We start from the raw sequence: 23,811 nt of genomic DNA, 5'->3' as shown, positions 1-23,811 counted from the left end.
GTAGTGTGGAGAGTGGGTCTTTTATAATTATTTATATTATAAAAAAATAAAATTAAAAATGAATTTATTGTAAAACGAATGAGTGATTTGGAACATAGAACTGAACTCAAGGATATAATGGGAATTTTTTTTTCTTCACATGGGGACTTTTATATATACTATAGATAAACGTGATTGATTAGGCAAGTAAAAATTTTTAAAACTCAAAGGTGGTTCTACGTATAGATTTCCTCCGCAATGTAACCATTTAAAAATACACTTTTTACATCCATTTGATACAAAATGAAATTCTTATAAGAAGCAAAAGCAAGCAACATTTTAATAGTTTCTAATCTAGCAACTAAGGTAAAAATCTATTCATAATCTATACCTTCTTGACAATAACCTTGAGTTACAAGTCTAGCTTTATTTCTGAAGGGATTGCCACTCGTATGGACACGAGGAAGCCACCTAATTGCATAAAGAGGTGAGTTCTCTCTTTGTACTTACTTGTGTTTTACTTTTCCCTTAGTTTCACCGGTGTGTAGATCTGTGTTTACAAATGATTGAAGAAGAAGCTTTCAAGAATCTTTCTGTTCTTTCTTTTATTGCAATTTCTGGTTTTCTTTGTGTGATGGAGAGATGAAGAGAAGATGAAGAGAGAAGATGAACACACGATGTTTTAAAGTGGTTCGACAAGACCTATGTCCATTGTGCTTTGGGAGAGCAAGGTATTATTTCCTTTATGTTTGTTGTGTATGAAATATCAAAGAGATAAAGAGTATTTATAGACTACCCTATGACCCTTAGTTGAACTCTAGTTAGACAAGAAATTAAAACTTACAAATTTGACTATATGTCTTTTACAAAGAGATAACTGTTTTAGTAAAGAGTTATTCCCACAAATTTCTAAGGATGTTATCATTTTCATCCATTTTATTTCTATAAACCCATTTAGTTTAAATTATAGATGCATTAGAAGGTCTATAGGCACTGACTCCCAAACTTTGTTCCATTCAAATTGATTCAATTCTTCTTGTTTAGTTAAAATCCAACTCATCACATTCGACATCTTTAAAACTTTTAGGTTCTATTTGAGAAACAAAAACAAGATTACTAAACAAATTAAAGAAAACCGAGTTTGCATACCTTGTTCACGATCACTAAAAATAAAATCCTTTGGATGGGATATAGCATATCTCCACTTCATTAGTCATGGAGGAAGAATCGTCTTTTTTTCTTTCATTGTTAATCATTTCTTGTATACATGAAACAATTTCTTTTCCTCTTCAAAACGTTTTTTTTTTTTAAATCATCACTACAAATAAACTCAATAGAAATATTATTGCAATATTCGTCGAACACAACATGCCTATATTCCTCGATAACTAAAGTTCTTTTATATTGAAAATTCTATAAGCTTTACTAGCAGAGGAACATCCCACAGGAATACCAATATCTATCTTAGAATCAAAGTTTTCAAGATTTTCTTCATTGTTCAAAATATAACATATGCAACAAAAAGCATTGAAGTATCCAATATTATTTGGAATTTTGCGGAGTTTTATCTAAAGACTGTCCTAATGAAACTCTATTTAAAACATAGCAACTGGTGTTAATGGCTTCCACCTGGCAATATTTAGGTAAACCAGAGCGTTTTGTTAAGGAGTTACTCGAGAGAAAAAATTATGAGAAAAACAATTTTTTTTCACAAAAAGATTTTAAAACATCATTATCAAATTCTCTTCCATGATCCCTCCTAATTTTAAAAATAAGAAATCCTTTTTAATTTTGAATTCTTTTTGCAAAACTAATAAAACTTTTCAAAACATCATGCTTATGTTTTTTCATCAAAATTCAAGCCAATCTAGAAAAACAATCAACAATCACAAATGCATTATAATTTCCTCCATAGCTAGCAATGGTAGAATGACCAAATAAGTCCATATGTAATAGTCGTAGAGGTTTAGTAGTAGAGATTATATTTTAGATTTGAATGTAGACTTAATTTACTTATCAATTTGATAAGCATCACAAACTTCACCTTTTTCAAATTTAATGTTAGGAAAACCTCAAACCAAAGAACTCTTGGAAACATTTGAAATTAAGACATCAATCCTTATCTATATACTATAAACACTCTAGATTATTTCGAACATGACCCATCTGTACGTCAACTACATATTTACCTTGGATTTTAACGGTTGATGAATAATTTAATATATTCAATTGTTAAATTAATAAACCAATCAATTACAAGGTTTTAGGGTAATCAATATACTAGGTCGTCTCTTAGTTTAAATTCCCCATACTTGATCACTCAAGCTTATTTCTTGGGATTATTTTACTTTATTTTCCTTACAAGTTGGTCCTCTATAGAGAATTGGAAGAATCTATAAAATAGCTATAAGATTTGAAAAAGGATTTCTTGAGGAGGAGAAAAGACCATGGTTGTTTTAATTATACTATAATTTGAAAAATGTATATGGCCAATAATAATTAAAATATTAAAAGGGACCCATGGTTATAATTTGTTTTTAAATAAAGCTTTTTTCCAATAAAAGAAAATTGATTCAAGAAATGATCAACATTATTTTATTTTCTTTTAATGCAAAGCAATATTATAGTAAAAAATGAAATCCAGCCAAACGAGTTGATCCATTATTTTATTGTTGCTTGTTGGTTGCACTCTTACCGTATATGTTGAAGTGTTAACCATTGACGAAGAACCATACGTCATTCACTCACTTTATTAGCATTTTCATGCAATATTAAAAAAAAGAAAAAGAAAAAAGAGGAAATAAATAAACATTTTAAACTAAAATCAACAGAGAAACGACAGACGAGAAATAGAAGTTTACATTTGGATCAATGGGAAGAAGGCTGCCGTCCTAAGGAAAAATGATTGCAAGAATTGGTAAACGAAATTTGCATGAATTGATGACGAGACAGAGAGAGAAAAATCGGATTGAGTTGCAATTCACTAATTCTATATGAATAAGCAATGGAGAATTTTCCATTTCCGCCACTGGAGCTCTCATTAAGGCTTTCTCTTCTTCTTCTTCTTCTTCAATTCCACTTCCCTTTTTCCTCATCATCCTTATCATGTATGTCTTCTTTGATTTCCCTTTTTCTCTCTACTTCTCTCGTTTTTTCCGGTTCAGTGTAATTCGATTCAACTTGATTGGCTTTTTGTCTTCCTTAATTCCCCGGCTTTATACTATAATTTTAGTTTTATTTTCCCAATTGCTTGATTGAACTTGTTTTTTTTTGTCCTGTACAATGCAATCTGAGGTTGACTTTTTTCTTTTTTTCATCTTGATCTTTTGACTCAACTGATTTGGGTTTTGATTTTCCTCGATTCCCATGCTTTTTTGCTTCAACTTCTGAATTTTTATTATTCGAAATTTTATAGAATTCTTGTTTGGGATGAGAAGTATGATTTCTTGAACACTTGGATATTTTTCTCATCGTATAGTTGGCTTTAATTTGTATTGAGAAAAATAAGAATTTAGGCCTGGATTGATAACAATTTAGTTTTTTAGTTTTCTTGTTTTGAAATTTATGTTGGTTTCCTCCCAATTCACAGATCTTGTGAATCAGTGTTTTAGAACTCAACAAGTTTGAGTGGGATGAGATCAAGTTTTTCGTGTTGTATTTATTCAGCAGAGTATGCCCATATTTATACACTCGTAACCCATACAAGGAAGAAACTAACTCCCACCATAATAGGAACACATTCGTAACAATACAAAAATCACCAATAGATGAAGAATAAAATAAATATCCTGCTAACAACCTGAACAGCCATAGGTGGTGGACTTGGCACGTTTGTGATGAGCTGGCGCAGGTGGATCGGGTAGGCTCCCTAATATTGTGGAAACAGTAGAGTTCCTAGTCAAATTCTAATAACAAAAACTATTTTTCTTTTCAAAACTTGGCATGCTTTTTGAAAACAAGAGTAGAACATCGACAACAAACCATAGAAACCTATAGATGGAAGTAGTGTTCATAGCTTAATTTTCCAAAATTAGATAATGATCAGATGCGGCTTTAATTTCCTACTTTGTGGTTATTAACTTCACCATCTCTATCTCTGTGTGTGCGAACGTTTTGTGTATGTATGCCAATTGTAATTGTGATGCAGAAAAAATTAAGAATGATGTTTGGATTAGGGGTCATTTCAGTTCTTGTTGGTCTCCCATCTCTTTGATTATCGTAGGCTTTATGGATATAACTTCACTTATAACTGTATCATTTTTTCCCCATGTTGACAGAAATATGTCAGAAGGCAAGAAGTTGGGAAATGGCTTGGTTGAGCAAGATGAGGACATCAATAAATCTCTAACTGAAAAGGTTAAATGGTGCATTCAATCATTTTTTATGGTTAAAGATGATCTGATCCATTTTCAATGACATTCAAAATAGCTTTACCTTTTGCATAATATGCTATAAATGGGGATAAGCTCTCTGTATTATCTGTGCATCTGATCTACTCTTACGGATGCTTTTTGAATTTGAGTAATTATTAAAGAATGGTATGTCAAATATTTTGTGATTAAAATGTAAATTTTAAAGTTTGAGTCCTTTTTTAGCCCAATATTGCAGAGTAAGGATGTTAAGAAGCCAAAGAAGTTACCCTTTAGGAGAGGATACTTTTTAAAGAGGGAATTATTTTCTAGAAGATATATATATTTTTTGAATCAGACAGTATTTGCTTTCTCATTTCCTCACAGAAGAAGCTTTGGGAGTATTCGACCCACCGATTTTATAAGTTGGTGTTAAATAACACAACTACACTAATTTCAATAGTGTTCACTATTGAAGTTTTCACTTTTATCTAGGAACTCCATATTTTCCTCTTTCTCCCTTTTGCACATTTATTGAGAAACTCCATTTTTACAATTTTACACTCAAAACATAGACTTCCTAACTCCAACATATCAAGTCTAAACTTCATAACTAAACTCAGTGCCCCAAACACTTGCTCAACATTCTAAATAATCCTCCTATGTTAAGGCTTCTCACATATTTCAAGGGGGAAATGGTTCCGTTTTGTCTATGACAGAATAAACAGAACTAAACTGTTCAATTAATGGCCACTAATTTAAAAAAGCATGCCTAGAAGTATCCGTAGACTTCGCTTGAATTTACATCTTTGTGTTCCTTGTTGTGATCGTGGTCCTTGGAATATTTGAGAGGCTAATTCCTTCCTTTCAAGCCTTGGAAACGGTTGCAGTGCTAAAAACAAGGGAGACTAATCTTTATTTATAGTAAGGGATATATGCATCTAGTAATATTAATTCCTAGAGAATGCCTATTCCTATTGATTATTATATATATCATAGCCTGAACTTTCCTCAATTTGTATAGACTGGCATTGATCCAGGGCAAACTCCATCACTCACCTGGCAAAGAAAATTAAACAGGGAAGGAACTTCACTTTGGCAGTTCAGGTTGCATCTGAAAGAGATAATTCATCTGGTATTTTTAAATTTAAGATGATTTCTTTTAAAATCTGTATTGTACCGTCATAATCTTGTGTGTTGATAATATTAACATGTATGATAGCTGTTCAGTATTACTTGGTGTCCAAGCAGTTAAAAAAACTTGGTATTCATTATTTTATTTCTTTAATATCAGAATTTGATAGACACTCCATCTAGGATTGGTCTTATTTTATAGATATGATAGTGTGAAAATACATGCTTGTCTATTTTATAAAATAAATGTTTTTACACTTTTCCGGTACTTAGAGCATCCAAAATATGCAGTTTAAGGTCATGGTTTGAACTATCAGGTATGTCATATTGCTCACTCTTCTTCTCTTCCAGGCTCCAGTAGGGTATAGGCTATTCCGCTATATACGAGAAGAATCTGTCAAAGGAAGGGTAGTAATTTTATTGTAATATTGCTAGTTCAGATTGATTCTTAGGTTTGTAAGTAAATGGACTTAGAAATTATTGAATAGCTCTTCTTGTCTTCATTTCAGGGGGCTATGATAAATCCTTTTATCAGACGTCGTATAACTGATACTCATGCCATTCCTCTAGGTGGTCTTGGGTAAGTATTTCTATCTTTATATTTTTTCCTTTTCGAATTTAGTACAACATGCACCTTACGATATCCTTACTTTATATCAATTTTCATTGTATGGATATCACTCCAAAAATCATTGAATATCAATTTTCATTGCATTTATGATTTACATGTGGAAAATAAAACATTGACTTGATGTTGGACATGGAAAAAGTGATTGTAAGCATTTAAAGAACACTCCCAAACATGCTCTTAGTCTATTTTCATTGTTCAAGAGTGATATGATGATTATTTGAAGTGGTTAATTATGTAAGCTTGCGATACATTCAGATTGATCTGAGAATTATATGTAACTATTCTTTTAATTTTTTGTTTTGCTATCTAACAATCTAAATGTTTAGATCAGGAAGCATTGGAAGAAGTTACCGAGGTGAATTTCAACGATGGCAACTATTCCCTAGAAAATGTGAAGATAAGCCAATTTTAGCAAATCAATTTTCTGTGAGTTCATATGTCCTTCCTTGCTATCTTGAAACGCTTTTTAATGTGTATCATACACATTGTAATTTCATTTACATTCTTGGGACTCATTAGTTATAGAAAAGTTTGAGTCAGTTCAATTATTAATAATAATCTAGTTACAAGTACTTCAATAGGTTTTCGTCTCACGACCGAACGCTGAGAAGTATTCTACTGTACTATGTGCACAGAGCCCTGAAACTCAGAGGTAGATACTAAACTTTTTATTGACATCTAATAAATCTACATTTGACCATTGTATTGTTTAAAAATTGTAAGATCGTGAGGTTTTCCAACCTAATGTGGAATCCTCAACATGCTCCTTCAAAGATAGTGCTTCTTAGAGTTCACCATTCTTGAGTCGTTGGACCCAATTTTGGACTGAATGGCTATTTTGGCTTCATGGACTGATATCATAAAGATTGTGAGGTATCATGTTTTCAACGTGAGATCCTCATAATTGTTGAATGGGATAACTAAAAAATAATTGTCTACCTGCCTTCTCATTATCATATGCACCGTCAGGGAAGTTGAATCATCAGGCATTGGATCTTGGGATTGGAATTTGAAGGGTCATAGCTCTACATATCATGCTCTGTATCCTCGAGCTTGGACGATATATGATGGTATTTTTTTAATCTTACATTTTATGATTTGTTGGTTCATCATTGTTTATATAACGTCCAGTTCATTTTTCACCCTTTTCCTCCAATGCAGGTGAACCGGATCCAGAACTTAGAATAGTTTGCCGTCAGATTTCACCTGTTATTCCTCATAATTACAAGGAGAGCAGTTACCCTGTCTCAGTTTTTACTTTCACGGTAGAAATGAATTTATGTATTTACATTTATTTTATCCTTTTTTTTATGCTGTTGTTGGTCTTATGAATTTTAGTTCACCATTGGCCTCTTGATATATTTTCCATTTCAGCTGCATAATTCTGGAAAAACAGATGCTGACGTCAGTTTGCTTTTCACCTGGGCAGTATGTGTTCATCTCGATTATTAATTTGATTATAATTTCCTTTCCTAATGTTATGCCATGAACTAATTATTCTTCTTTTAGATTATCACTTTGAATTTGTCTGGATTTATCTAGAATCATGAGATTCTTTGGACTTGATTTTTCTTTTCTCTTGTTATTCAGAATTCAGTTGGAGGGCTTTCTGAGTATTCTGGTAACCATATCAATTCGAGAACAAAGTAAGAAAGTAATACTAGCTAGACCTCATTATTATTCTTTTCTTTATTATCTTAATTACGACTACAAGTGTTGCTTTAATTAAAATCTTTCTCATGCATTTGTAGAGAATTATCATTAATCATTAGTTCAAATCTAACCTACAATATTTATGATTTCTTTAGGAAGAAAGATGGCGTGCATACTGTGCTTCTACATCACAAGCAAGTGCCTTTCTTGGTCATTTATTAAGGGGATTGAGACAGGGTGTTATTAGAGCAATAATCAATCATATATTATATGTTTTATATTTCTTATTGTCTTCTCTTTTAAATAATCAGGACAGCAAGTGGATTTCCCCCTGTGACGTATGCTATTGCCGCTCAAGAGGGCAATGGGGTTCATGTCTCAGATTGCCCTTGTTTTGTAATATCTGGTAATTCCCAGGGTATATCAGCCAAGGATATGTGGCTTGAGATCAAAGAGGTATTTAGCTTGATGTATTTTACTGTCCATGCTACAATTATTATTAAAATTTGGGCACATATCCATTTACACCTTAAACTTTGGGAGCCGTATCAACTAAAATCATGAAATAATAATTGCATCAGCTTAAATGTCGAAGAACTTTCATAGTCCTTTGATTTATGTTCGATCAATATCGTGTGAAACATATGATTTTGAGTCTCAATTAAACTCATAAATGTTCTAAGTCATCAATTTAGATCTTTCATTAGGGTTTACCTTTGAAAATCTATTTTTATTAAAATTTGGGCAAATATCCATTTATACCTTAAACTTTGGGGGCTGTATCAATTAAAAGCATGAACTGATAATTGCATCAATTTAAATCTCGAAGCACTTCTGTAGTTCCTTAAATTTTGTTCGATCAATATCGTGTGAAATATATGATTTTGAGTCAATTAAACTCATCAATGTTCTAAGTCATCAATTTATATCTTTCTTTAGGGTTACCTTTGAAAATCTTTCATACATTGATTCTCAAACGTGTGAGGTCTTTTTCAAATGTTGTCTTTACAAAATGGATGATTAGAGTAGATGCATGGGATGATTTTCAAAGGGAATTCTGACTAAGAGTCTGAATGATCTATTTACGAATGTGTAGGTGTTTAATGGTTACACACAAGTTTTGAGGTAAATTGACACACTTACAAAAGTTAGGGGTTTGAATTGATATAATTACTGGTTTAAGGTTTAAATCGATACAACCCTAAAGTTTTATGACTATAAATTGATATTTTCCCTTAAACAATCATTTCTATTATTACTTGCTTCCTTTTGGAGCTTTACATGTCTATTATTGTTGTAATAGCATGGATCGTTTGATCGGCTTAAATTTGCTGATATGTCAATGCCCTCTGAAGTGGGTTCGTCCATTGGTGCGGCCGTTTCAGCTTCAGTTACAGTTTCATCTGATTCTGTTCGTACTGTGACATTTTCGTTGTCATGGGACTGTCCTGAAGTGAACTTTTGTAGAGGAAAAACTTATCACAGGTTAGTGGCAAAATTGTACAACAAATGATACAACCTGAATCAATCATATTATCTATGTGATCAAAGATGATTTTCTGTGCAGGCGTTACACAAAATTCTATGGTAACCTTGGTGATGCTGCTGCCGATATTGCACGTGATGCTATACTAGGTAATTTTTAGTTGTATCGTGTAATTAGGTTGTCTAAACCACAATTTGTGTGAACATTTGGACAGTCTAAAATTTGTTGGACACGTATAAGACATTTATTAGAACAACAAATGTATTAGACATGCATCAAATATTTGTTGAGTAGACTAAAGAGATATATATGACAGTAATAATAAATTGTGTAAATTACATCAAACTAATTTTCTAAAATATATAATGCACCAACCTATTTACTTTTAATATGATGTGAAAGTGATACATGTTTTTGAAAATGTCTACTTTAATAAACATGTCATTGTGGTGTGCGTGCCCTCAAATTTTTTAAAAATGACATGTCACTGTGTTCTTATCGTGTTGTATTCATTCTCCTATTTGTATATGTGTTCTTAGATTCATTGTTTCTTAATTGCTTACTGCAATCCTCAAATAGAATAGAAATAATCAAATTATATAGTTTATTTGTTTATGTAGTTAACTTCTGGAACTACAAATTTGTCTTTCTTTCCCTTTAGAAGAAATGTTGCTCTGATGTTCACTCCTGTTAGAAAATTTCTCCATCATATCACTCACCATTAAATTGAATCCTCCTTGTGCACCTACTTTTTCGAAAGACTGATGAGCTTGAATCTATTATTAAAAGGAGGCATTGCGTAACTTTCTTCATGTAATTATTTCCAAAAATACGTTAGCTTAACATCCTGTGTTTCTGTGACCGACTTAGAACATCATCACTGGGAATCTCAAATTGATGCTTGGCAAAGACCTGTTCTTGAAGACAAGAGGTTTCCAAAATGGTAGGCTTTGTTATATCGGTTATTGTTCATCGATTCCTTCAGATTTTGAAGTTTCTGGGTTTATGCAGGTATCCTGTTACTCTCTTTAATGAGCTTTATTATCTAAATGCAGGAGGGACAATCTGGACAGGTATATCTAACCTACCATTTTAAGATTGCTATTTATGATTTTGATTAAAATTGTATCATTTTTTAAAATGTTTGTATAGATGGGTCGCTTCCAATTCAGAGTTTAGTAAGCATAGGGGAAAGAGGATTTTGCCTTGATCAATGCAGATCTGGTGATAGTGTAATTTATGAGTCCCATGAAAATGACACTGCTAATGATATTCTTGGGAGGATGACTTCAAGACTTGATGAGTTACGTGATTCAGTCGCGTCAAATTCTGCATTTGGAGTAAATCTGCTTCAAAAGGGGGAGGAGAATGTTGGGCAGTTCCTTTACCTTGAAGGGGTTGAATACACAATGTGGAATACCTATGACGTTCATTTTTACTCCTCTTTTGCAATAATAATGCTATTTCCAAAACTCGAACTCAGCATTCAACGAGATTTTGCAGCAGCAGTGATGATGCATGATCCCAGCAAGATGCAACTTCTTGATAATGGAAAATGGGAAGCAAGAAATGTTCTTGGAGCTGTTCCTCATGACATCGGAGTTAATGATCCATGGTTTGAAGTGAATGGATATAATCTATATAATACAGATAGGTGGAAGGACTTGAATCCAAAATTTGTCCTCCAAATTTATAGGGATGTTGTTGCCACAGGGGATATGAAATTTGCAAAGGCTGTCTGGCCCCCTGTCTACCTTGCCATAGCTTATATGGATCAGTTCGATCGAGATGGTGATGGGATGATTGAGAATGATGGGTTCCCCGATCAGACTTATGATACGTGGTCTGTCTCTGGTGTTAGTGCATATAGTGGTGGCTTATGGGTGGCAGCGTTGCAGGCTGCTTCAGCCCTGGCTCGTGTAGCCGATGAAAAGGATGCTGAGCACTATTTTTGGTTCAAATTTCAGAAGGCAAAACGTGCCTATGAGAAATTGTGGAATGGTTCTTACTTCAACTATGACAGTAGTGGCGGGAGTTCAAGTTCATCCATTCAAGCTGATCAGTTGGCTGGACAATGGTATATATGAAATAAAATCTTGAAGTTTTTTAATAATAACAAAAAGTTTAGCATAATGCCATACAACTCAAAGGAGTTATCACTTTAATATACTTCTTTTTCTAATGCATTAGCAGTTAGGTTTTACCTTAGTCTGGACTAGAATCTAGAATTAAATATTAGATGATATAATATTAAATCTACCTTCATCCATCGACTTAAGCTTTTGTGTTAGACGGTGATTTAAAATGTATTAGAGATGGTCCATGAGATCCTAAGTTTAAACCTCTGTATTATTGTTTTCTTTTTAATTAATATTGATTTTCAAAGTCCCCAAGCACAGGACTAACCCAAATAATTAATATTGTTAAGCTGTAGAGTAGGAACTGCCTTTCAACTTTAATCTCATTTGGAAATCCTTCATCTTTCCTCCCATTTTCGACATTGTATGAATGTGAGACTAGATAATTTATGGAGTTCTAATAGCAGCATAATATTTATCTGCCAGGTATGCGAGAGCTTCAGGTCTTCTTCCCATTGTTGATGAAGACAAGGCCAAAAGTGCACTGGCGAAGGTATACAATTACAATGTCATGAAGGTGAAGGATGGGAAGCGAGGTGCTGTAAATGGGATGCTTCCAGATGGAACGATAGACTTTTCTTCAATGCAGTCAAGAGAAATATGGTCAGGAGTGACATACGCGGTTGCTGCTTCAATGATCCATGAAGATATGACTGACATGGCATTTCGAACAGCAGAAGGCATCCATGAAGCTGCATGGTCAGAAGATGGCCTTGGGTAAGTCATATCATACATATATACATTAACATACATACATATACACATACATATATATACTTGTTTTCTTTAGCGCCTAGATGTATAAGTATACGTGTCTTTCACTCAGAAATTGACTCGTATTTATAAATTTTTTTGTTGTGTTCAGATACAACTTTCAGACACCAGAAGCTTGGACAACAACGGATCGGTACAGATCATTGTGTTACATGCGACCTCTTGCGATTTGGGCGATGCAATGGGCATTTTCAGAAAAAGTATCTGTCATTGAGGAGTTGAAAGAACTCGATAGCGATGCCATATCAAGACACCATGCTAGGTTTTCAAAAGTTGCCCGCTATTTGAAGTTGCCTGAAGATGGGACATCTTCAAGTGTTCTACAAACCGTCTATGATTACACCCTTAAGAGGTTTTTCTAGATTCTTTCAATCTTCTGTAGGTTCAATATATTTTAATAAACTATAATGATTATTTGTACCTTCATTATCTTGAGCTTAATTATAAGATGAGAGAATCTAAATCTTTAGAAGAGGTTGTTTATCTTCTGTTAGGCCACCGATTATATTTGAAGGGTAATAAGGGGAAGTGCATGGGAGTTTAGTGGTGAAGTCTGGTATGGGTCCCACAGTATCTTAGGCCTTCGGAGGAATGGTTTATACAGAAAGGGGCAGAGTTCTCTGGAGAGAGAGAGTGGGAGGTGGAAGTAGAAAGTTGTTACTGTTTTTATTTCCTCTCTTCGTGTTCTGTTTGTGTATGGTTGAATTCTTGTAACAGCCATTGGCTATCTGTTGATTCAATAAAGTCTTCGAATTGGATTTCTATCATCTTCCTATCTTAAACTTTTTGATTTTGGTTAAGGATTATCTTTTATTTAGGAAGTGTAATATATATATGTGCCAAAAAGACAGTAGCATTTAGCTGTATGAATATACGAATATGCTGATGAAATCTGTGGAATAAAGTTCTTATTTTTGGGCATGATGCCTTGAGGAAGATCCTAAAATACTAGTTTTGGTGTTCATGTGTTTATTTGTCAATTTTAGTTTGGCTGTTTGGGCAGATTCCTAAAAAAAAACTATGGCTTCTTAATGACAAAACTAAAAATGATAATTTTTCTTACAATCATCACCATCAGCATGAACAGAAAGAGTTCATATTTTATAAAATTGGATTACATTTTCGAGCAATACTTGGGTGTTTCAACTCAGAGTCTTGTATTCCACCTAAACCACATAGTAGATAAAGCTAAAAAATATTTCAAAAATGAAGAAATTAGAGTTTGACATATGACAAATTGTGGTTGGACAGCTGAGTTTTGCTGCAAAATATGGGCACAGCCTAAAGAAGAAAGATCTTTGCATCCAATCCCTTGAGATCGAGTCATGGAGTTCACCTACTATCGGAAAGAGAACACAGCGGCTATAATTTGGAACACATACTCTTCCCCTCCATTATTTCAGCTGACTCATCTTAGGACCCTAACATGGATGCATAGATGTTGAAAAGGAAAATACTTAACTATCCTATAAAGTGTGTTGGGCATAGTCTCATCTAAACTTTAAGTATTAGCATGTGTTGGGCATAGTCCCATATTGAAGTGAGTTTTGAGCCTTTGGTTAGAATCTCGCATAAACAATACCTAGTTTTATTTTTCCTTTTTGTTTCCACCACTTATTGTTGAATAGAGTTTTTTTTTTTCACACTAAATTATTCAAAAATTCAATATATTTTTGTGGGTATCTAGGGTGTGTTTGAAAGAGATAGTTGGAATAGTGATTTTAGAAAAAGAAATGAAAGGCATAGTTGGAATAGTGATTTTAGAAAAAGAAATACATAGGTATGATTCATTTGTAAACTACATATTTTTTTTTAGATTTGGGTGCAAGTGATTTTAAGACTTCTGTGTTTTTTTCTTAGGCTAATTGATGTAGAAGTTGTTGACAGTTTGGGGTTATACCTTCAATATTGTTAGGATTTTTCTCTTTTGGTTTAACGGTTGATTTTCTTAAAAGTTATTATTATTTGCCCTTTAGAGCGTTTGGAGAAATCTTATAGCATGGGTTTCGTGCAAGTCTATGTTAGGGATAAATTTGAAATGGGTAACAATTTTAAGATTAATAATTAAGCTTATTGTCACGTGGTTAATTTTTCAACCTAACCAACATGCGGTACATGATGAGGCGTGTGCATATTGTTATGCATGCCATGTCACAGGCATACTTGTCAAGGGCGTTGTTTGCCTATGGCTGTATGCTTAAATACCTAAAAATCATCTTATCTTTATTTTTTGTACGTAGTTTAGTTTATTGCTTAACTTTTTAGGTCGTTGAACTAGGGTGTGACGTTTCTTCATTTTCATCTACAAGTCTGTCAAAGCTAAAAATGTTCAAAATATACGATAGGGGAGACATAATAGTTGAGTCCCCGATCAAGGTTTTTTTTTTTTTTGCAATTGACAATCTTCAATGTTTTCTTTAACGATGGTGTTAATGAATTTCTTTCTCTCTCGTTTTATAAAACAATTTTCTCAAGAACGTGAAGGGAGGTAACATGGTATCGTGAGTTTGTCTACGATTTTCAGAGTTTGATCGGTTGAATTGTTGACGGAGTAGAACAGGTATCACACGATCATTCGTTCCGTATTTGAAAGGTTGCTATTGTGACAATTGGTATCATAGCTAGGTTGGCATACTGACGGTTAAGACACAAACATGCCTACATCAAAACAACTGGGCAAGGCCTATTGGTTCATTTTGTATTTGGACTTAATAGTTTTGTGATGTGTGTAACGTAGATGCAATACGTCATTGAGTCCAGTTATTGCACATGACGCGCTCATTGTAACTCTCTACATATGCTTCATAGGTCATGATCATAGCATGCTAGATGCTCACTATGTGTACCTTTTCATCATATGATACTTAAATCCTCGTTGAGAACAAGTTTTCCTACAGCTCGTCCAAATACAAGCGAACCGTAGGTTTACCTAGGTGATCTATGATCGAACACAAAGAATTGATATAGATGTTAGTTCTAGATCCCACTTATCTTTAGGCTTTATGGTAATTAAATTGAAAGAATGTAATGCTAACAACAACTACTTAATTACAGCTCGAGACTCATGCACATAGAGTAAGTTAAGTTAAGGAGGAATGAGTTGAACTAACTTGTATATATATGACTGGTATAGGAAATTCTACGTACTATTAGATGCTTAGACATTGCGATAACCTTAATGCACTATAATTGCATAATGGGCACATGATCAAGGCGACCTTTTCTCAAAGTGTTTGAACGCTACTTACTCTTCGAGGCAGTTGGCGATTTACACTAGAAAAGTGATAAACATAACCCAACTTATGCGATAAGATTTATAAGTTGAACTCCATATCAAGACTTATCACAACTCTTCTCATTTAATAACACGAAGATAGATGAGACGTTAAGAAATGGTGGATTGAAAAGGTATAAATATGCAGTTTATGTATAAAGAATATAGGCCTTCGGTCATTATACAATATGAATTGTACATACACTATAATTCGTAATTGTACATACACTACAAATGGAAAGATAGAAGAATGAAAAATGTTACTACAAGTTTTGGAAATCAACAACAAATGATCTCTTTTATCACAATTGTTTAATCTCCAGGTAACTTGTTCAAGCTCTTTCTCTCTCTATAATTTTCTCTGATCATTTGAGTCTCTCTTTTTCTCTTGCCTATTTAGGCCTCCTTTCTCTCGGTGGGGATGAAGTGCTTGTATAGGTTGCTTTTTCGGCTGGAAAACTTTGTTCCTTTGAGTGTATCAGCGCTGTCATCTGCCCCTGTGAAGTCACTTCACTCAAACTACAATTCTTGTCTTTTTGTGAGCTTTCCTCGCGTGATGGTTAGGTTTATCGCCTGGGGTTGTTACTCGCCAAGCGTGATCTATCGCATTGCCTTTGTGCGAGATATCAAGTGTGAACTGCTCCGTTCTTCTTTTTCCAATTGTCATGCGTTTAAACATGATAACCGTGTAAAATAGGAACAACATTTATGTAAATCATATTTCTAAATATTTATGTATTTACAACATAAGTTATGCGTTCTGATCATCTCTTTATGTATTTTATCCCATTATTCTAATAAAAAGGGCTATAATAACGATAATTTCGTCAAGTTATCACACCCCTAAGTTTAGAATAATGCTTGTACTCAAGCATTGCCTCGTATTACGCTTGTCCTCAAGCACTAATCCTCTTTAGCAATTCACCTTCCCCTCTGTGCTTCAACACTTCTCTCAATGGGAGAAAGTTTGATTCATTATCAAAGAATCTCTCCTCTCGTACTTCTTATTATAAAAATATTTCTAAGTTTAGTAGGCGGAAAACTTAATACTCAAAATACCCTTGATCATTCCCTTTCACAAACCTTATTTTCACATTTTGAAATGACTACAATTTTGAAAAGGTTTCAAGTCACTTTTTATTGAGCGAACGAATGCTTTTTATTATATTTACAATGGGTTGAGCGTTGAGTGAAAAATCATAGACACTCTATGAGTTCGTTTCTCTTCTCAACTGTAACTCTTATCGCCTCTTATTACTCAACTCTCTAAATTTTTACTTTTGAAGCTTTTCTTCTTATTTTTGCTAGAGGAGGCAACATAGGAGTTGCTATTTTAATTTAATTAGCGAAAACTGAATTTCTAGATAGTTATTTCATTTTTGGCTTAGTTTTAACTTTTGTTAAAACACCTTGCTTTTGCTTGCTTTGCAAGGTTCTTCGACCCCCCAATTTAGAGATTAGCAAAGATCTCATTAATGAAAATGAATGATACGATTAGTCTTTAAGAAACCTTTTACAAGAGTTAGTTTGAGGTAAATCTTGCTCGCCTCAATAAATGATAGATATATTTTCTAAGTAAGATTCCTTAACAAGTTAAACGCAAAGATAACAAATGAAACTTTATTTTGCACACTTTATTTCATCCAAGTGTTATTGAAGTACAAAGAGAAATTAGAATACAATAAGGCAGGGAGCTATACCTGTGACAAGAAAAAATAAACGCTTAAAAGAATACATCAAAAGTGATTACTTGCATTGTAACATACATAAGCAAAAAGAAATAAAGATTACATAAGATGCAACTAAGTTTAAAGTGAGAAAAGATGGATGAGTTTTCTTGTGGGTTGGATTCGAAGAGAGGGGGTTGTCGTGTGGAGTTGTGGGGAGTTGAAGTATAGTCTTTTTCGAGGGAGTTGACTTTGGAAGAAGAGAATAGGTGAGACAGATTTCTTCTTCTTTTTCTTGAAATTTACTTTCCTTTTCACCTTCCTCTGCTCGCAAGGGATTTCTCGAATAAGGATCTATTTTCTCTCTTGCAATAGGGTACTCCCCCCTAACAACAAATTTTTTCACCGCTTCCTTCTTCAACTCCCCGAGCTGCTTTTTCTCCATCTCTTTCTCTCCCATTCTTTTTTCCAAGGGCTCGAGTTTTTCTGGACTTACCTTTTGCAGGTCATTGTCTCCAACCCTGTAGATTCAACAACAGACGAGGAAGTCCTTTCCGGTGGAAAATACTCTTTTCCATCCTCCTCAATTTGCTGTTGCACCTCTCTGTTCTTCTTAGTACATAATCTTTTATCCATGTTCATCTTTTCACCTTCTTTTGGTTAATCCTTTACATAATCTTTTATTCCTGTATCTCCTTCCTCGACCTTCTCCATCCTTTCGCGCTTTCTTAGTTTGGAACCTTATCGCTTTAGGCACCAAAAATGAGTGTTTGTTATTCATGATGGGGTGACCTGATGAGAAATTTTGTAAAGGAGAGTATTTCTTGGTGAAAGATGGCAGGAATACAACGAAGAACATTGAAGAAGAACTTTTTGGAATGGTAATAGTTTGAGAATTACTTAATGTGTGGATTTGTGACTTGTTGGGTTAGGCTAAAAGTTATGGTTCAAAGTTTGCAGTGTTTAAATAGACCTTCCTAACTAGGGTTAAGAGAGTGGTTAATGAGCGATTACAGTCTTGTCACAATAAATATGATGTGAAAAACGAAAGTGACAACTCATGGCTCGAGGGCGGTGCATTCATTTTGTCTTGGAAATTAAAACTGAAGGATTTGATTTGACGTTTCATATTTCCAAAGATTTCTTTGTTTCCCTATGGAACCTAGTTCCCTACTTTTGTGTATGATTGTTAGACTACCTAATGACGCGGTATGACTGGTGATCCTTGTGAAAAAATTAAAGACTGTACAGAAAACGACAACAAAAGAATACAAAGTTGATTTATGAAAATAAAAGAATTGTAAGCAGAAGTAAGAGCATAAGTATATATATACACTAATATGAGGATGCGATAAGAAAAATTGAAAGAATAATACATTATAGATGCATCCATGCATTCAGGTTCCTTGGCGAGGACGATTGTGGTATCATCGCTTCTACTTCGCATAGCTTCCTAACCACCTAGTTTCTGAACTTCATTGATCATTTGTATCATGACTCTCAGTGTTCTGATTGGTCATTGCAATAAGTCTCTGCTCTCAATCATTCATCTTAATGTCCAAATGATCTTTCTTGGTCCTAGTGGCTTAGCTAACCAAAATTGCACTTTTCGTTAGCTCAATGGCGACACTTTTCTAGATGAATTCATGGAAATTCTCATTTTCATTTGCAACCAACCACATCCATTGAGATTTTTCTAGGTCATCTTTCGAAAGATATATTGATTTTGGGGTTGGTTCAAGCAATCACAGAACACTCTGGTACCTTGAACCTTTTCACGCTAGTTTCGGTTAATCGCATGATTCACCAAAATCAAATGTTTTGCCTAACTTAAGTGAAACTACACTGTAACATCTAAAAACCAACTCCCCTGCAGTGCTAAAAACTTGGTTCATTTTGTATTCAGACTTAATAGTTTTGTGATGTTTGTAATGCAGATGCAATACATCATTAAGTCCGGTCATTGCACATGACCGCTCATTGTCTCTCTGCATATGCTTCATAGGCCATGATCATAGCATGCTAGATGCTCACTATGTACCTTTTCATCACATGATACTTAAGTCCTCATTGAGAACAAGGTTTTCCTACGACTCACCCAAGTGCAAGCGAACAACAAATTTACTTGGGTGATCTAGGGTCGAAAACAGAGTATTGATATATATGTTAGTTCTAGATCCCACTTATCGTTTAGGCTTTATGGCGATTAAATTAAAAGAATGTAATGCTAATTACAACTACTTAATTACAGCTCGAGACTCATGCACAAAGAGTAAGTTAAGTTAAGGAGAAATGAGTTGAACTAACTTGTATGCAGATGACTAGTGAAAGAAATTCAACATACTATTAGATGCTTAGGTGTTGCAATAACTTTAACGCGCTATAATCGCATAATGGACACATGATTAAGGCGACCTTCTCTGGAAGTGTTTGAACGCCACACTTGTTAACCTTTCGAGATACAAATGACTATGCTTGCTTAGGCCGATTATACTTAGAAATCGTGACTCATAAAATTTATAGGACTTCTCGTTTAAGAACGTCAACCTCTCGGTGCATATTGTTCGCACTTGTTCACCTTTCGGGATACAAATGTTGGAAGCTACCTCACTAAGGTGAACTTTGTCACCAAACTCCTCCCTGCGCACATTAGTCTTATCCTTGCAACATTTATAATATATAAAAATGAATGGACATACTTAGAAAATCATGCAACTAAAATATAAAACTTATATTTGAGAATGATGCATGATACTTATAATCTTAATGTGGGATTTTAAATTATATGACATACATTATGTACATAATTAATTTAATCAAACATCAAATATAATAATGGATTAAATAAAAAAAAAAAAGACCGAATTTGACACCCCTAAAAAAGTAATTAAATTAATATAATAATTAAACAAAAGAAAATAAAGAAAACGGAAAAAACGAAGCACACAATGCGTGATTCTACTCACAGTCTACTTGTTCCAATGTGGTTGATCAGCCACTGAACCAGATCCGTCAATTTTCTTTACTTCTTACGCACAAAATCTATTAAATACGTCTAACTTTCCTTTTTTTTTAAAAAAAATTCAAATCTGCTGTTGCACCGAAATCGTCACTTCATCGAAAGTCATCGAACGACATAGACTTACATGCTTAATTACAGAATTAAAATGACCAAAACAGCAGACTTTTACATCAATCAAATTAATGAAAAACTGTAATCTAAGGTGCCAAAATTGAATACATCTATTTTGCAAATTACATTCAAAAATAAAAATTTCACCTAAACGAATGTAAATTTTAAAATTCTCAATTAAAATTTGAGATAACTCTAATACCAATTGAAGGGATAAAAACCCTACGACGGAAGAACCATTATTTAATTTAATTTGAGAATCTTAAAATAAATTGAGTAGTGATTCTATAAAATCTTCCGCTGTTGGATTTGTATTCCTTCCGTGCCGTGATTAAAACGAGATGAACGCCATATCTTAGTTTAGTTGTTTTGGTTGATAAGTTCATAGTTTGGATTGATTTTTTCCTTTTGTAATGAATTATGTTGATATGTTAATCTCGTTTGTTCCATCGAAAACGAGTTACGTGTTAGGTTGTGTTGCCTTTTTAATCAATGAGTTTTGTTGTGGTTGGAATTTAACGTTTTTTTTTTTTTTTTGTTGGGTTGTTAATTAGTGTGATAAATGTTATTTCCATTTGGTTTTTTATTGAGATTTATTGTCATTCTCACATATTTTCTTCCATTCATTTGAAACTTTTTTTTGTTCAAACTTGGGCATACTTCAAACTTGGTTGTGTGGAAATAGAACTTGGGCATACTTCAAACTTTTTATTGAAGTATGCCCAAGTTTTGGCATTGGAATTGGCAAAACTTGGGCATACAATCATTCTCAAAACTTGGGCATACTTCAAACTTGGTTGTGTGGAAATAGAAGCTTATTGAGTTTTGAAATTGACGCAAAATTTTGTTTCTGTTGAAGATTTTTTTTGTCTATTGAGTACAAATGAAAATATCTCAGTTTTTGATAGCGTTGGAAATCTGTGACTTGTGTTTGAAAATAGTTTGATATTTACCTATTTACAAATGAAAATATTTCCTTTTTTCTTTTTTGTTCTTGTTCGAGATCTTTGTTCTCTAATGGGGTCTCTCTTTTGGGGGTGTATATTTTAAGATGTTTAATATATTGGAGCTTGGAGCTTGGAGTTCCAACTCTTCTACACATTATATATAAAAGTGGTGTGAGCTATTAACACAATTTTCATTTATATACAAAATCATATAGGAACAATTGTTTAATGTGTTGTGATAGTTTGATGGGTACAACCAATTCATCAAATGGTCATCAAGAGTTGCTAGAAGAAAGGAATGAAGAAGTTGGAGAGATGATAATGGAAGCAGAAACCACAAAAGTAATTGTAATAAGTGGAGTGAGCAGAGGGTTAGGACGAGCTTTGGCATTGGAATTGGCAAAACTTGGGCATACAATCATTGGTTGTAGTCGTGACAAAATCAAATTGGATTCACTTCAACTTCAACTCTCCAATGCTTCCCCACGAAACCACTTGCTCTTCAACTTTGATGTGGTAGCTAGTCTCCTTTTCTTTTTCATTTAATGTTTCTCGTGCATGTATATTTTTTATAAATTATGGAATCTGTTATTTTGTAGAAATCAAATGAGAGCATTCGAGAAATGGCACAGACAGTTAAGGAGAAATTCGGTTCTGTTGACATCATTGGTACATAGAAAGAGATAGAGAGAGTTTAATGTTTTACATTTGGATTTAATTAAATAATAAAATTGAGTGTTGAATTAATGGTTGACAGTAAATAATGCTGCTGTTGTTGCTGAAAATTTGAAGCTGTGGGAGATTCCTAATGAAATATTCGATGATGTGATAGACACAAATATGAAAGGGGTAGCAAATATGTTGCGCCATTTCATTCCTCTTATGCTTCCAAAGAATAAAGGAATTATTGTTAATGTATCTTCTCTCTATGGAAGAATTGCTGCTGCCCGAGTAAGTATAAGCTATGCTCCCATTCTAATTTTAACATTTTTCATTCAACACTTTCTTTTTCAAAGTCTCTCATTCTACAGTATAGACAACCTTTTAAAACTTTAATTAATTGGAGTGATAAATTTGAAGAACTAATTATTATTATACACAGGCATCAGCTTATTGCAGTTCCAAATGGGGGATTGAAGGCTTAAGCAAATCGGTTGCAAAGGAGCTACCAAATGGTCTGACGATTGTTACATTAGATCCTGGCATTATTAATACTGATGCGAGTGTTACAATTCTTGGCCATTTCGCATCTCAATACCAATCTCCTCAACTCTGGTACACAACTGCTTATAAATGTTAACTAATGTGCTACAGATTAAAATTTTTAAAGTATATGAGAATCTTAAAATATGGTTACATTATTAAACCATATTATTCTTTTGAGAAATATAAATAATAATAGAAACAATTTTAATTCATTCAACATGCAAAATGGTTCAACATATAAGAGGATTTGAAATTATTTTGCTTTTTTGTTTTAGGGCTCTCAAAGCAGCTCCCATGATACTAAACATTACAACTGCAGATAATGGTGAAACTCTCATCGTTCCTGATCCTGGTGTTTTGCCTCATGTTTATTAATTTCCATTTTGCAACCAGAAAAAAGAAAAAGAAAACTTCAGTTAAGGTTTTGAGTCTAATATGTATTACTAAACTCATTTTCTTTCTTTAGTTTTGAATCCAATCATCTTTTCCTATCATTTTCATTCTACCTTTCATTCCTCGTTCATTCTAACAACTTTCAAATTTTGAGATAATATTTTTGATTACATTCAAGTTTTTCAAACAATAAAATGACCATCAATTATAATTATTCAATTTTTTTTTGTTAGTCCTAAATGTAAATATTAGTTTTGAGTGTATATAACAGAACAATATTTTGTTGGAAGTTCAGTTTTTTTTGTTTATTTATGAGTGTGGTTATTTGGTGTAAGGAGTTTTTTTTAAGGATATTCTAAAAAAATTACAAATATAGCAAAATTATCGTCGATAGACTTATATCGCTGATAGACTCGTAGACCAATATTTTCAACTACCATTGATAGAATTTGACAAATTTTGCTATATATTTAATTATTTTGAATCTAATTACTAAATTTGCAACTATTTCAAAAAAATTAATCGTAGAACTTACACATTCCCAAACACAGACATAGCTCCTAAACTGAAATTGCTTCCGGAGAGTGCCTTGCTCTCTCATAACTTGCATTGATGAATCCTCACATATACCTATAGAGACTTAAAATATGGAAAATAGCATCACTAAATTTGGGAAGGCAACAACCAAAAGCATGGCAAAGCAAAGGCACCCTAAGTTGTTTGTGTGGACGTGTGCTTTGTCTCATTATATATATTTGAGAAATAATGTTAGAACATGAATTTTATATCATTTTTACAGAAAGTAGCTCAATTTTTCTGGTTGTTATTATTTCAATGTGTGTGGTTATGTTTCTCTAAAGGTGACATCTTCGTACCGAGGAAACAAACACGTTATTTCATTCAGAACATTGAATTTTTTTAAGGTGTAATTGAAACTACGCTACCATATACTTTACAGATATTTTTTTGCAATTTGTCCTAATATTTATGTAAATCTTTAGAATCCTGGAGAAAGATATGCATGTGTAAGAACATTGCAGCCACAAA

At 33.3% G+C, this 23,811-nt stretch overlaps 2 protein-coding genes across 3 annotated transcripts; both read left to right on the top strand.

The window, feature by feature from the left end:
• Window positions 1-2,812: 2,812 nt before the first annotated feature.
• Window positions 2,813-12,911, top strand: LOC101212019 (non-lysosomal glucosylceramidase). Of its 2 annotated transcripts, none has more exons than XM_004149576.3 (20): window positions 2,813-3,086; window positions 4,257-4,335; window positions 5,353-5,463; window positions 5,814-5,870; window positions 5,972-6,042; window positions 6,420-6,519; window positions 6,675-6,745; window positions 7,063-7,163; window positions 7,255-7,358; window positions 7,468-7,521; window positions 7,684-7,739; window positions 7,902-7,940; window positions 8,058-8,202; window positions 9,050-9,231; window positions 9,314-9,381; window positions 10,103-10,175; window positions 10,244-10,305; window positions 10,385-11,309; window positions 11,797-12,087; window positions 12,236-12,911. In XM_004149576.3, the coding sequence occupies exons 2-20, from the start codon at window positions 4,261-4,263 to the stop codon at window positions 12,504-12,506; spliced, it is 2,856 nt and encodes a 951-aa protein (XP_004149624.1). In that variant the 5' UTR covers window positions 2,813-3,086; window positions 4,257-4,260; the 3' UTR covers window positions 12,507-12,911. The 2 variants fall into 2 exon arrangements, with proteins under 2 accessions (XP_004149624.1, XP_031741550.1); XM_031885690.1 differs by having other exon boundaries at window positions 2,814-3,086; window positions 5,369-5,463.
• Window positions 12,912-20,741: 7,830 nt separating this feature from the next.
• On the top strand, window positions 20,742-22,865 carry LOC101213383 (NADPH-dependent pterin aldehyde reductase). The gene is made up of 5 exons (XM_004149581.3): window positions 20,742-21,681; window positions 21,765-21,834; window positions 21,923-22,116; window positions 22,268-22,440; window positions 22,647-22,865. The coding sequence occupies exons 1-5, from the start codon at window positions 21,394-21,396 to the stop codon at window positions 22,744-22,746; spliced, it is 825 nt and encodes a 274-aa protein (XP_004149629.2). The 5' UTR covers window positions 20,742-21,393; the 3' UTR covers window positions 22,747-22,865.
• Window positions 22,866-23,811: the final 946 nt, after the last annotated feature.

The sequence above is a fragment of the Cucumis sativus genome, chromosome 5 (genome assembly GCF_000004075.3).
Source record: "Cucumis sativus cultivar 9930 chromosome 5, Cucumber_9930_V3, whole genome shotgun sequence".
NCBI lineage: Eukaryota > Viridiplantae > Streptophyta > Magnoliopsida > Cucurbitales > Cucurbitaceae > Cucumis > Cucumis sativus.
This window is presented reverse-complemented; position numbering and strand designations above follow the sequence as displayed.

Excerpts from the sequence above, each read along its gene's own strand:
- LOC101212019 (XM_004149576.3), top strand. The coding sequence starts at position 4,261 with ATGTCAGAAGGCAAGAAGTTGGGAAATGGCTTGGTTGAGCAAGATGAG. Across the intron at positions 5,871-5,971 it reads AAGAATCTGTCAAAGGAAGG|GGGGCTATGATAAATCCTTT; the intron begins GTAGTAATTTTA and ends TCTTCATTTCAG. Across the intron at positions 7,740-7,901 it reads CATATCAATTCGAGAACAAA|GAAGAAAGATGGCGTGCATA; the intron begins GTAAGAAAGTAA and ends TGATTTCTTTAG.
- LOC101213383 (XM_004149581.3), top strand. The coding sequence starts at position 21,394 with ATGTGTTGTGATAGTTTGATGGGTACAACCAATTCATCAAATGGTCAT. Across the intron at positions 22,117-22,267 it reads GAAGAATTGCTGCTGCCCGA|GCATCAGCTTATTGCAGTTC; the intron begins GTAAGTATAAGC and ends TATTATACACAG. Across the intron at positions 22,441-22,646 it reads TACCAATCTCCTCAACTCTG|GGCTCTCAAAGCAGCTCCCA; the intron begins GTACACAACTGC and ends TTTTTGTTTTAG.